This window comes from Diorhabda sublineata, chromosome 7 (genome assembly GCF_026230105.1).
Source record: "Diorhabda sublineata isolate icDioSubl1.1 chromosome 7, icDioSubl1.1, whole genome shotgun sequence".
Classification (NCBI taxonomy): Eukaryota; Metazoa; Arthropoda; class Insecta; order Coleoptera; family Chrysomelidae; genus Diorhabda; species Diorhabda sublineata.
In genome coordinates this window covers 18,879,057-18,894,883 of record NC_079480.1, presented here as the reverse complement: position 1 = coordinate 18,894,883, position 15,827 = coordinate 18,879,057, and the positions used below count along the sequence as shown (strand labels likewise).

At 33.2% G+C, this 15,827-nt stretch overlaps 1 protein-coding gene across 1 annotated transcript in view; it reads right to left on the bottom strand.

The window, feature by feature from the left end:
• Window positions 1-15,827, bottom strand: part of LOC130446622 (dachshund homolog 2) — a 416,848-nt gene that overhangs the window by 251,619 nt on the left and 149,402 nt on the right. Inside the window, exon 4 of the mRNA XM_056782989.1 lies at window positions 11,148-11,207. Coding sequence (XP_056638967.1) covers window positions 11,148-11,207 — 60 coding nt within the window. The remainder of the gene's footprint in view (window positions 1-11,147; window positions 11,208-15,827) is intronic.

The window sequence follows — 15,827 nt, the reverse complement described above, 5'->3', positions numbered from 1 at the left end:
GACCTTGTGTAGATAAAGTTCTTCATCTTGCACACTTATTTGAAAAGGAAATTCTCGATTAATACTGTAACACTCTCCTCATTTTCTAGCCTGTTATTCAGCATTAAAAAATGTTTTTCTATGAGGAACCACGCGATGAAGAAACAACTCCAATTACTAAATCAGAATTTTCCTCTCATACCATATCATATCAAATGAATTACTGAAAGAACTAAAACGATTCTTATCAAATTTAATGTATGAACTTTTTGATTAACATTATTAGAAACATGTTTTTGGTTATTCAACTTTTCTTTTAAAAATTTGTTGACAGTCCCATACCTTTGATATTTTTAGTTTGGGGAAAAATTAGTTTTTTTTCATAATTTTTTGCTATACTCTAAGGCCTTATAACCTCTCAGGGATGCAAGGGGTGTAGAAGTAATTTATATTTTGACTCCCCTAAACGTCTCTGCTTTGATTCCAATCTTATACGAGACACCCTGTATTTCTCGTAACATGACCTTCCATTTGAGCATATAAAAAATTATTTTCCGAATTGAATTGAATTTATTATGTTTTATTTAGGGGTATTAAGAATTCATATCCAAATAAACTATAGTAGTAGTCCTAACAAAGTTTCACCAAGTTCTTATCCCCATTATAAAAATTTTCCATTTTCCAGTTGTACCTCATTAGAGGGATGATTTTGTTTAGAGTCATACTTTTATGGAGTCAGTAGTAGAAAAATCGAAAAGTCATAAGCGTAAATGACAAATGACTGCCTAAGTTTTCTCGACATCGAGAACGTCGTCGCCCCCGTTAGTTGAATGGGAGTGAAGATGGGGTTGGGGGGAGGAAGGTTTCGGGGTTGATTTGAATAAAAAGTAACATTCGCGAAAGTTAATAATGGGAACGTGAAAGGAAATCTGATTTCACGCTCGAGCTTTTTATTTTAAAGGTGTGTGATTAGTTTTTGACAACGGAGATTTTAAATTGGGTTTTAGTACTTTTTGAATACATTTTCAGAAATAAAATTTGTCCGCTTTCGCGATTTGCATTCCTTTATATTTTCGCCGCGCTCCCTCTCTTCTTCTACTTATTTCCTTACAAATTGGGTAGTTGACACGAGAAAATTAGTGTTTTTCAGTTAATTTGATCCACAAATCGAACAAACAGTGTCCATTTCATGGAAAAAACTCTTAGTAACAAACTATTTTCAATATCTTTCCATTTATTAGGCAAATTTTTTGATTTCTAAGTCACATCTTGGAATAATAAAAATCTGCTTTGGTCTTTTCAATTATTTCTTCTCTTATAGGTTAGATTATGACTTACAAAAGTATCTCTTCAGAAATCCTGATCACTTACAGTTCATTTACGCTATTGATTTGTCCCTAGTCCCGAATTTGTTTTTCGCGATGACTTTTCATTTTCCTGTCGTCGATTTTGCCAAATGTCTTTGATATGATCCATGCGATTATTTAAAAAGACTGATACAGTTGAAAAAATATCATAAAAACGTATGTCGCAATAGTTTTGGCACAAAAACTAGAGGTTTTAGAATAAGTTGTAATAATACAATATAAAATCAACAATAAAGCCATACTTGACAATTACATTAGAATGTCTAATTAGTTGGAAACAAAAAAGGCAAATATAATTTGGTTGTACAGATTCCTAGACCTGACATCGTTCGCCTTTTTCAAAACCAAAATACCCAAGCTGGAATTTCTGGAATCGTTGGTGATATTCATACTGAACACACTGTTTACATTATCACTACATCAATACTCACAATTGCACTGTATGAGGCTCGTTTCGAACCAAGGTATCGTCTTCAGAAACTGAAGTTTAGTTTCAGCAAACACTGTAATTATGAGTGTTGGTGTAGTGGTAGTGTAGACAGTGTGTTCACTATGTGCTACAGCCCAATGTGAAAAAGTAATACCATGTGTTAACCTTCCAAAAAAGTGGGAAAAAGACTAAATATACCCCCACTCAGATTGTTATTGAAAATAAAAAATAATTAACATTTTTCAGTTCAGAAATCAAAGAAAACCATGGTTTTTATAAGGAAAATATAGAAATAATGCCATAACAAAGTAAAATATAGAAACATAAAATCTAGCTCAGGTCAGATTAAGTGAGGTTAGATTAGTGGAATGAGACTGTCGGCAATCGGAGTGCACGTTGGCGGTACTTTAAATCACGCCAGAATTGATCTTTTGCGGGTTAATGCCTCGTCCTTTTTCCCTTCTAAATCCTATTTCCCAGTAAAAAAAAACCTTCCTTTATAATTCATCAAGTGATCGAATCCTACCCAGTACATTCAACAGAACAACCATTCTGGCACTCTGATCATAGAACATGATTTTCCACCCATTCTAAGGCCTCGAAATGAGCCCCTATAGTGGAGTACTCCTTTTTGACGTCAAAATATTACAGCATAATGATGGAAGCTTTCGTTTTTTGTGATCGCGTAACTTGTCTAAAAGCGTACGATTATTAATCGTTAAATTTTCTTATTTAGTTAAAAACACTGAGTTTTACAGAAAAAAATTGTTACCAAAATAATAGGGACAATACATACATAACAAGAAGTTTTTCTTGGAGATTGTGCTGGTGGCCTACAATATATTTTGAAGACAGCCCAATATTGAAAAGAATATTTGAACACTTTCCATCACAGAACTATTTTAATTTTCCATTCACGCCAGCACTGAATATAAATAAATTTGTTTGATTATCCGATCGTTGAATTGTTGATTAGGAGCTGTGCTTTGGAAGGGTTTAGATAAAAAGCAAACACTGAAACACATTAAAGAACGAGAACAATTGAAGAATATAATATTAAGATTAATTATCGGAAGCTTATCAACTTGCGATGTTACGTTCGCCACCGACCTATACAAACAATCACAAGTCATGGTTTGAAAGTTGCTGCTCGTTCGTAGACTTCTTATCATCTACATAGGCGTACACCGAAACAACATAAATTATTAATTTATACCAGTAGGTTCATTGTTATTAAATTCGACCATCGGATTAAGCGAAAACTAATCATTTTGATATAATATTTAGGAATAATTTGATTATAATATGTTTTATTTTGTTCATTATTATGACGAAATTATAACCTCAACTACAACGATGTCTAATATAATTATAAATATATAAAAACTACCGGAATTACTTTTGAAAATGTATTCAATTTCAAACCTTTCAAAATAATGCTCGTTCTAACTAATACATTTGTCCCAATGGTACATCTTTTTATTTACCTTTAAAAATGGCTGACAGCTCTTTTCTTCAGCTAGAATCTTTGGATCACTCTAAGTGTACGTGAAAATGAGAGAAAATGACAAGACGGTCAGATCAGGTGAATAAGGGATGTAGGGCAGAGTAACCTTGCAAAAATTGTTTAACAGAGGTAGCTATATAATTATATATAACCTATACAATTTATCAGTACGAGGATAGTCTCAGAAATACCTGGCCTGACTTAGAGATGGCGGTAGTTGTTTGAAAATATCGTTGTAGTACGAAGTATACAATATATACAGCATATGTTTCAAGTTTAGAGACTTCATGTTGTTTAGTATTTGTTTGGTAGCCATCAATAGTGAACGTTTTCAGTGAATTTGTAAACATGGAAAAAACTGGACATTGTAATGTGACACGATACTTTTATTTGATAGGCATTAGACAAACCAATATAAGAGCTGAACTAGATTCTAAAAAATATTGGGTAGCAGAGTTTTAACGAGGTCATACGACCTGTGAAGACTCTAGAAATGTTAAAGAAAATCCACCAAGCGGTACCACGTTTGCTCACAATTGAACAAAAACAGGGTGTTGAAGATATTTTCAATCTAAAGACTCGAGAAAGAAAACTACAAATCCTCCACTCATTGCTATGTTATTCCGATTATAATTGGATGCCAAACTATGAAAAAATAATAATTTATAAAAATTCCATCCAAAAACGTTGTGTCAGAAAATATAAACGTCCTTCTTTTATTGATAAGATAATTATGTTTTTAATCAATGATACGAATAGATTGTTTCCATTGGATCCTGTATAAACTGACCCTGCTGAAAGCAAGGCCCTCATTGATTGGTGCTTTGAAATATTGAATAAATAGTCAACAAATGATTACAGTAATTGAATTGATAGTAATATATAAATAGAAAAGATTGTGCTGACAAAAATCAACATCTCTCTGCTCTGGATACGTTCATGAATATAAACCTTTGATGTTTGCCATCCTCATTTCTTATGAATGGCAAAATAAGGGCGAAACTTCAAGTAAAATTAGTGTTAACGCCTCGAATGTAGTCTTATGTTGGATGCCGTTATCATTAATTATAATAGAAATCTGCAAACGTCATGGGAAATTAAGGATTTTTACCAAGCAAACCGGAAGTCAGTTTGATTGTCAGCCCGGAGTATAGTAGACGAAAAGGGGCAATTCATTATTTTCTCCAATACATAAATCATTGCTTATCTCGCCTCAGTTATAATGACTAGTGCGATGACATTTTGAATTCTGTAATTTGAAATATGAACTTGAACGTTTTTGAAATAATTATCAAATATTTAAACACACCTTGTATAATAAAACGTAAAGCTATACAACAAAAACGAGGAATTCATATATCAAATTTACCGTGAGTGAAAAGCCATTTCACCCAATAAATAAGAAAAATCCATAGATTCTAATGCAGCATATGATTTGTTAATCAAATAGATGAAGACTAGACTTTTCTAAAAGTGGATGTTATGACTTGGACAAAATACTCGTGATACATAAATCCCTATGCTCTTCAGGAACGTAGAATAATTTAGGACGTAGCTTCCTCGATCGTCCAGCTGCTGGTCTAGAAGAGTATGGAACAAAAAGGTATGTTGTGGAGACTACGCGTCCACTAAGTAGCCATTCTGGTAGTAAATTCGCGATTGTAGCTAAAAGTGCCAAAGAGGATCTCTGAATTATCTACCAGATGACGTGCTATGCAAAAGATTCTCAATTGGTTATTTGTATCAAGAATTATCGTACAATACTTTAAGCCGAAAAAGGAGAAACGACTCCATATTTAACACCAGAGCCATATTGTAGCTTCAGGAGATGTTTAATTAACTATATCAGTTCAGAAGTCTGAGGACTTTGAACTGGTAGATCCGATACCCCCAAAAGGTGATAGACCAATAAGATTTCGCGATTATTCCATAGAAACAGCATAGTATCTATTAAGCGAAATAATTAGATACCTCGAAGGAGTAGTAGGGTAGTAGGACAAATAACCCAAGCCTCCAAACAATCATAGTGAACTTTTCATGGAGTATCATCAATTTGGATACAAGAATGAACAAAACTAGAAACTACCCTGAACGGGGAGATCTCTAAAACCCTGCTTAACGACAGTAACTAATAGAATTTGCAGTTCAAAACCTTTTTTTGTTAGGTATTTTGAAGTTATGTTAACAAGCTCCAGGTATTTGAGTTTTTAAAGAGAAAATCCTCGAGGAAAGTGAGATCCTATCCTATAATTTGTGATACGATTGATTGAAGATGCAGTAAATAGAACCAGCCATCACTTTCATCAATTCAGGCAGAAGCTCCTCGACATATGTCAGACCTTGAATAGTTTTTGGAAAAGAAAAGAAACAGATTGAATGAGGTACTAATAAAACATGTTCTAAACTATATTATCTTATAAGTAATAATAGACTTGTCAATTTCTGCTTTGAAATTTGAGTAGAATAAAATAGCAACCCTCGTCTCATTTTATTTTCATTTAAACTCGAACAATCGATTCCATCGGGACTGTCATTTTCACGTAAAGTATATAAGAAGTCATGAACTCAACAACCCCTTCCGAAAGACATATAATCCATCGAATTAAATGCAAAACGTGAGTTATTTGTAACTCCGCAGTAGGCTTTGAAGGAACGGAAGGGAAGTAGATTTACATTGGTAAAAATGCATGTGCACGAACCGGCAGAATCGTTATTTGGTGCGACACCGTGATTATTCAAGCTCCCGTCAGATGGAGTTGTGTGTTGCGTGCGGTGGCAGATCGTTTCGCAACTCCAACAAATCATTGCTGAAGCGTCAACGTTAAGCCAACGGCGGGATCTACTGAACTGGGACCCTGCAAAGCCGGTTAATCGTCTGACAGTTGACAAATGCTGATGTTCTGACGTATACCGATATATATTTATGTTCATACCGATTTTCGATTACCCGTTTCATTCGTTGGAATATGCATATCGAAATTAGGATGAGAAAAATGAGTGAAATATACAAATAGGAGGTATAAGTCTATTTACATGGATGAAAGGATATTAAAATCCCTACCACTTCGAACCTTTGTACTTTCCTTCAAAGTCTTTCTTACAAATAATTCTCTATTGAACTGTTGGTTCTTCTGTAGCTTAAAGGGTTGTTTGAAACTAGTCACATCTCTTTTGTTCAATTAATCGTACAATTTCCAACAGAAAACGTACTGCTAATTCCAGTATGTCAGAAGATTCTTCATTTTTTGGAGCTAAGAAATCTCAATCGTTGCATATCTGAGTTGACTTCCTTATATGTATAACCATGTATAACCATATTTGTAACTGATTCCGATGAGGCTGGGAATACACATCTACAGCATAATCATGTTTAAAATTTGGCCTGATATCTGACCATGAAGTTAGGTCCTTGGTTGTATTTTCTATTAACTCCTGACTGCCATTCCATTTCCTGCTATCACCTCGTCTCATAGTATGCACCACAGTTCATTTACCTCTCCAGTAGAGTTACTAGGACCAACTTCCGCGGAAATATCCTTTGATGAGGATTAAAAAAAAGAAAGAATATTTCTTATGGGAGACGTAAGAGAAATAAAAATCCAAAAACCTGCCAAAATAGTGATATTGTAGTAGATGACTAAGCTTCAATATCATAAAATCCAAACTGGATTGGAATTGCCTGGAAAAAATAAACGAGCTAGGCAAGGAAGTGGGAGAAGACATGAAACCCGAACCTTTCTGTGGTATCAGCTACAGAACAATGGAAAAGTAGGTTAATATGAGCAAAACTAATTATTGGAACAACCAGGGGCTGATGCAGGCAAAACTCTTCTGGGAAACTGTAACAAGAGTAAATCTGTTGAATATATCATCCTAAGTAAGATCAATCTATTAACAGGAGTTCTATCTTTCAACACCGAAATCATAGTTTTTATACAAAAAAAAAGAATTTTTTCTATAGAAAACCATTGTAGAAATTAACAAAGCGATATGGCAAAACATTGTTCGATTTTAATTTGAATCAAGGCTCCGAAAAGTAATTAATCCTCGTCACTATACGAACACCAGCAATTAGTCTGACGGAGAGACTGCGAAATTAGAACTCTTCTTCTATTTCAGTCAGCAAACAGATATCTGCTACGTTGACTTCGCTTTATGAATTAATATTAATAGTACGTAGGTTGGACATTAATATTCAGATTTCTCGATTAATTATTGATTGTTATAATTACTTTAATCCATAAATTTTAAATATATTTCAGCACGGTTATTAACATGCGAGCTAGAGATTTATTTCTGTTTAATATTATTTACAAGGGTTCATAAAAAAATTGGTAAGTTATCGTCTTCAGATACGGATAGTGTAATTGGCGTTAATGAAGTAAAGGCGTACTTAATACCTCCTCAGTTAACTTAGATTCATAAAGCTTCCATTATTGCCAAATTGGAAGCTGGTCTATCGGAAGACTAGTAGCTCATCTAGGTCTGGGTCTGGAGGGTCTGGAGGAAGGAAAATTTCAATTTCTATTTCAGATGTTTCATGGATTGATTTTTTAAGAGAAAATCACTTTGAATCAGCTACTAGGGCTGCATATGCATCCAGGATCCCACCCTACGGCATGTCCTTTTCGTTTCTGTAGGTATATATTCACATTATTGTTTTTTCAACTTGTCATCATCAATATCTATTCTTTAAATAATTCTTATATACATATCGCAACAAGATTCGCGCCAAATGGTTTAATTTTGATTATTTTTCCTCAATTTTAATCAGATTACAAGCCTCTTAAGGCACTGTCTGAGGTCTACATAACAGGTAGTCTAGAAAGTTAGTATGCTAGTATTGTAAACAATATTTTTTATATACATCTATATCCAATTTAGTTAGCTTTGAGCGGTCATACAATTTTTTGATACCATATATATAATAAGATTTATATTTTGCCTTAAAATCAGCTTCAATTACGGTTCGATTCTCTTCAATTCTGTCCAGCGAGCATCCTATTGAATTCTGAGAACAGGAAAAAGTCGCTAAAGGCCGGATCTGGACAAAACGGTGGATACAGATGTAAGTGAAATTTTTTCCTAATTTTCTTTCTAATTTGAAACGGATCAATACCGCTATGTAACAGACGCAACAGTTCATGTTTTTTACTTCTTAAGATTGCCATTGCATATTATACCATGTGCATCTCTGTGTACTGATGCCATAACCTTGCCAGCCGATTTTTGCGACTTTCCACGCTTTGGAGTGGTTTCATCATGTGCAATCAATTCGGGTTTTTCACGATTTATAGCTCAGATCTTCAGGGTCTCAGGTATCTCATACAACCTGTCTTAAGAAACTATTCTATAGACTTTTCTAATTATTTTGTGGGGAGTTCTCGGCGAGTATATTGTCCTCATTTAAACTTAGAAAACCACTTCTTAGTGGAGGATTTTTCTGAGGCGAAGTCCGGAAAATGTTTATAAAGCCAATCCTCATCTCCAATAGTATTTTTATTACTAAAAATCAATGCTTCATCCATACACGAAATTCCTTTTATTTTTTCAAACTAACAAAAGTTTTCATATCAAGCCTCAGAAATATGTGTTTTTGCTCTCAGTAAACCATTATAGAGTTGTGAGTCAAAAAAACTTTAGTTATTTTTCTACAGCTACAAGTTACAAGCTACGAGGGTTGGCTTTGAGGTTTTGCAATCAAAATCACCCGTGATATTAAAAAAAGTAAAAAACGCCATTAATAATGCATATAAGAATCGCTTCGTGCAACTTTTGGTAATGAAGCACCATGAGAGAAGACTATTCACAATTTATTTAAAAAATTTCGTTAGTGCATACGCCAGTGATGAATGTCAAGAAGTCCAAAATTGATTGTTAATCCGGGAAACATCGATGCTGTGCGCAACATGATTAAGAAAGATCTGCACGAGATCTCCAGATGGATAGTGACCTCTATTAAAGCCGCTTCACATTGAGTAAGGCAATGTAAAAGAAACTGCATGCAATAAAAATAAACAAATCCCCTTTTTCAATTTTTGTTCAATATTTTGTATCCGGTTTAAAAATGAGAAAACTACATTAATTGAAAAAGTGGACAGTGAATCATTGATAATTATATCTGCTGCTGTCTTGTTTTTGGAGCCTGATGGAAAGATTGGTTGTTAAGCCAAAAATAACTAGATTTCGTTATTAAATTGTAGCTTGCCCGCTATTAAAATCGCACCAAATCGTGCGAGATCTTGCATGAAACAATCATCTGAACGCATTGTGTTGCAAGTTGTCTTGCATAATGAAAAGCGGCCTTTAGGATATCTCAACATCGATTTAGCATGAGCGTGAGCATCATTCTTCATGACAATAATACCAACTCAAATAAAGCACGCCAAGTAATCCCAGTGAATAGAAAACAATAAATAATAATCATGAAAGTTTTTAACAATAATATACAAAGTATCGGTTAATCTGTATAAACTTACAATGTTCTAGAAACCCTAGAAAAAAATTTCGTCGAAACATCAAGCAGTTAATTGATAACTAATCAACATTAAAAACTTGATCTTTGAACAAAAGTCAGACATGAATTTCATATCACACTATTAATTCAAATTGTAGATTCTATTTCCAAAATATTTTGTTCGTGGTAACGATCAAGTTTATATTCCACATTCTCTGCTTACATATCAAATTCATAATTACTGGCAATGACATGTCTGGAATGAAAAACAGTTGGGAACTAGCTGAGAATTAAAATAAATTCATGGATAACAAAATAGGAATCAGGATAAACATATAGGAGAAAACCTTTTGGTTCGTTATTATGAAAATTCAATATACTTAAAAGATATTAAAACAGTATTATACAGAATATATTCTGATATGTTTTATTTGGTTGAATGTCTTCTTCAAACCTTCAAAGTACGTACTTTCGTTCCTAAAAACAGGGACGAAATTTACTTCTTGTGAGAAGCAGAACGTTGAATTTTCGGCCTCGAGACCTTATGACCAGCAGGGCCGAAAATTCAGCTTTCGGGTTGTTTTGGATTTTTAAATATTACAATGCAACTGCCATCCGCTTCATGTTCGACACTCGTCAACCAGTTTACAATCTTTCAGCATTACGAATAATTCTAACTGTTTTATTACCATTAATTTTAACAAATGAAAAGAAATAAGATTTGCAGATCGATTTTCAAGAAATAATCATATTATTCAGCTATTTAATTAAACACTTGTGTTAGGTTAGGTTAGCTCATAATTTGGGCGATTTCGAAAAAAAATATATAATATGTAACAACTGAAATCATTGGTCTAGTTCTTCTTGGTACAAAAGTAACTTTATAAGGGCCTTATCATACTAGCGAATTGCAAACGTCCTCAAAGCGAAGCGGACGCGCAACGAATTCACTGCGCGAGTGCGGCGTGAACGTTTCGAATAGCAGCGTGGATGCCATTTTGTAGAAGCCCCAACTCGTAAGTTAATAAGTGTATCGTGCGCTACAAACACGCGACGAAAACGTTGTTTTATGCTACGAGTTCGCGGCGCAGCCGTGGCGTGTTCGGGACGCATTCGTGGCGTGTTCGCGACGCATTCGTGGCGTGTTCGCGACGCATTCGTGGTGCGCCCACTTAGCCCTACAACCGCCCGTAAACCTCGCTAGTATGATAATGTAATGCCCTATCAGCGGTTGAGTGTTTCCAGATCGTCGGTAATTTCATTATCCTTTCTCCAGCTAGCTCATTGAGTAGAACATCGTTATATTTACAAGTGAAACTGCCACTAAACACATCATTGGCGATGTGAATTATATCTCCATATTTTTAAATATTGAAAAATTGAATAGTGAAAAAATAATTTACATACCTCTCCAAATGTTTCACGATGTCTTCGTAAGCTGCCCTACAGTTTTCCCATATTCCAGATCTGTGAAAAATAGTTGTAGATATATAAATAAAGTGAATCATACAATGCCTTACACAATAACGATTTCAGAATTATACATATTGTATAAGGGGTGAATATTTGCTATGAAATTTGAAGCAACTCAAAATTATGTTTATAAATAATCAATTTAGGCATAAGAGATGAAAAATAAATGAAAGTACATTATCATAACTCCCAATGGAACAAACTTTCTGCCCTAATAGTTTAATATAATGATCTGAAACAGTCTTGGTTTAGTTGTGCTTGAGATACTTGTTAAAAACCATACAGTGTCTTAAAAGCCTTTTTATAAATGTCATTTCAGTACCTCCTTTTGTATTCCTTTTATATGAGAAATGGGTCACGTAAATGAAAATATATACTAAATGCAATTAGAAAATATATAAAGAGAACCATTCAAAAAATTTAGAAAATGACTTATTTTTTAGTCAACTCAGTTCTTGATTTTAGGTCTCTACTGTTACAAAATTAGTTTTTTTAATAATTATCGAAAGATAGATAAAAATTGACGTTTTGAATTTTCTCCCTCCTCTCTCTCTCTCTTTATCAAAATAATTAAATTTTAAAACTGAAGAGACCTAAAATCAAGAACATTTAGAAACATAAACATGTCAAAAGGTCTGAGAAATAAGAAATTGAATATCATATTACAAGAATAAGGCTAAAAATAATTCCAAATTTGAGAAAATATACACGATGTCACGTTTAAAAAATATAAATTTCCTACCTACTATCGATAAATTTTTTGGATAATCTCGATATTCAAGTTGTGTCACTAAAAACTCACCCTGTATGTATCTCCTTAATCAAATAATAGAAAAACCATAAACTCAAATAATTCCCAAATATTTTTTAATAGATAATATTTTTCGTTTCAAAGCTCAACTATATTTCAAAATTAAACACATTCTTATTACATTTGAATAATTGCAAATGTTTGAATGTCGGCAACATTCCTGTATATACAATCTACAAGAAGAAGTCTAGTTGTTTACACGGTTGTTCGAGTCATCATTATCATTTCAGCGCTGGTTGCTTCTAATTAAAATGCAAATCTGAGTCGTTGAATGCATGTACACGTCACTGAGAAGCGCCATGATTAATTTCCCAGGTATATAAACAGAAAAAGACGAACTGGAAGTACTGATGAAGATAAAATATAAGACTGAGTTGATTTTTTCTTCATATAGATCATTTTCTTACAATAAGAAAGTGAAATATGGAAACAACTATGTTTTAAACTTACTCCTCCATAGAAACTAATCTCACTGAAAATTCCTGATATAATCTCATCGTGCGATAAAATATTCAATATTGCATTACATTTACAAACTACTTTCAAGTTGCTATTATCTTTGAACTCAAATCCTTGTACTCTAGTGTTAAGACACGAAAGGGTAAAGGGATTAGGTCCGAAGAAGGAATAGCGTGATTTATCTTATCGCTTTGCTGAACATACAACATTATGACGTTTAACTGGAATATTAAAGATTGAAACAATGTTTAACTGGAATTTCAGGGTACACAATTGTTAAGGGAAAAGCTTTTTGAAACTTTGACTACGATATTCCTTTGAAAACAGAATAGACGAGACGAGACTAGACAAGAGTAAACAAGAATAGACAAAAATAGACGAAAATAGACAAGAATAGACAAGACTAGACAAGAATAGACAAGAATAGACAAGAATAGACAAGAATAGACAAGAATAGACAAGAATAGACAAGAATAGACAAGAATAGACGAGAATAGACAAGAATAGACAAGAATAGACAAGAATAGACAAGAATAGACAAGAATAGACAAGAATAGACAAGAATAGACAAGAATAGACAAGAATAGACAAGAATAGACAAGAATGGACAAGAATAGACAAGAATAGACAGGACTAGACAAGAATAGACAAGAATAGACAAGAATAGACAAGAATAGACAAGAATAGACAAGAATAGACAAGAATAGACAAGAATGGACAAGAATAGACAAGAATAGACAAGAATAGACAAGAATAGACAAGAATAGACAAGAATAGACAAAGAATAGACAAGAATAGACAAGAATAGACAAGAATAGACGAGAATAGACAAGAATAGACAAGAATAGACAAGAATAGACAAGAATAGACAAGAATAGACAAGAATAGACAAGAATAGACAAGAATAGACGAGAATAGACGAGAATAGACAAGAATAGACGAGAATAGACGAGAATAGACAAGAATAGACAAGAATAGACAAGAATAGACAAGAATAGACAAGAATAGACAAGAATAGACAAGAATAGACAAGAATAGACAAGAATAGACAAGAATAGACAAGAATAGACAAGAATAGACAAGAATAGACAAGAATAGACAAGAATAGACAAGAATAGACAAGAATAGACAAGAATAGACAAGAATAGACAAGAATAGACAAGAATAGACAAGAATAGACAAGAATAGACAAGAATAGACAAGAATAGACAAGAATAGACAAGAATAGACAAGAATAGACAAGAATAGACAAGAATAGACAAGAATAGACAAGAATAGACAAGAATAGACAAGAATAGACAAGAATAGACAAGAATAGACAAGAATAGACAAGAATAGACAAGAATAGACAAGAATAGACAAGAATAGACAAGAATAGAGAAGAATAGACAAGAATAGACAAGAATAGACAAGAATAGACAAGAATAGACGAGAATAGACTAGAATAGACAAGAATAGAGAAGAATAGACGAGAATAGACTAGAATAGACAAGAATAGACAAGAATAGACAAGAATAGACAAGAATAGACAAGAATAGACAAGAATAGACAAGAATAGACAAGAATAGACAAGAATAGACAAGAATAGACAGGAATAGACTAGAATAGATAAGAATAGACAAGAATAGACAAGAATAGACGAGAATAGATAAGAATAGACAAGAATAGACGATAATATACGAGAATAGACAAGACTAGACAAGAATAGACAAGAATAGACAAGAATAGACAAGAATAGACAAGAATAGACAAGAATAGACAAGAATAGACAAGAATAGACAAGAATAGACGAGAATAGACAAGAATAGACAAGAATAGACAAGAATAGACAAGAATAGACAAGAATAGACAAGAATAGACAAGAATAGACAAGAATAGACAAGAATAGACAAGAATGGACAAGAATAGACAAGAATAGACAGGACTAGACAAGAATAGACAAGAATAGACAAGAATAGACAAGAATAGACAAGAATAGACAAGAATAGACAAGAATAGACAAGAATGGACAAGAATAGACAAGAATAGACAAGAATAGACAAGAATAGACAAGAATAGACAAGAATAGACAAAGAATAGACAAAGAATAGACAAGAATAGACAAGAATAGACAAGAATAGACGAGAATAGACAAGAATAGACAAGAATAGACAAGAATAGACAAGAATAGACAAGAATAGACAAGAATAGACAAGAATAGACGAGAATAGACGAGAATAGACAAGAATAGACGAGAATAGACGAGAATAGACAAGAATAGACAAGAATAGACAAGAATAGACAAGAATAGACAAGAATAGACAAGAATAGACAAGAATAGACAAGAATAGACAAGAATAGACAAGAATAGACAAGAATAGACAAGAATAGACAAGAATAGACAAGAATAGACAAGAATAGACAAGAATAGACAAGAATAGACAAGAATAGACAAGAATAGACAAGAATAGACAAGAATAGACAAGAATAGACAAGAATAGACAAGAATAGACAAGAATAGACAAGAATAGACAAGAATAGACAAGAATAGACAAGAATAGACAAGAATAGACAAGAATAGACAAGAATAGACAAGAATAGACAAGAATAGACAAGAATAGACAAGAATAGACAAGAATAGACAAGAATAGACAAGAATAGACAAGAATAGACAAGAATAGACAAGAATAGACAAGAATAGACAAGAATAGACAAGAATAGACAAGAATAGACAAGAATAGAGAAGAATAGACAAGAATAGACAAGAATAGACAAGAATAGACAAGAATAGACGAGAATAGACTAGAATAGACAAGAATAGAGAAGAATAGACGAGAATAGACTAGAATAGACAAGAATAGACAAGAATAGACAAGAATAGACAAGAATAGACAAGAATAGACAAGAATAGACAAGAATAGACAAGAATAGACAAGAATAGACAGGAATAGACTAGAATAGATAAGAATAGACAAGAATAGACAAGAATAGACGAGAATAGATAAGAATAGACAAGAATAGACGATAATATACGAGAATAGACGAGAATAGACGAGAATAGACAAGAATAGACATGAATAGAAAAGAATAGACGAGAATAGACAAGAATAGACATGAATAGAAAAGAATAGACAAGAATAGACGAGATTACACAAGAATAGACGAGAATAAACGGGGCTCGACGATACTAGACATATAATCGTCGTCTATTTGGTTCCATTCGTTTTTCAGGATATTCCCTGTCCAATTTGTCGAACAACAACTCAATCGGGTTGAGGTCGAGCGACTGCGACGGCCAACTTTCGACATTCGACAAATTTTCTGACAATCAGACGCCGATGATAACATACTGCATTATCCTTTAA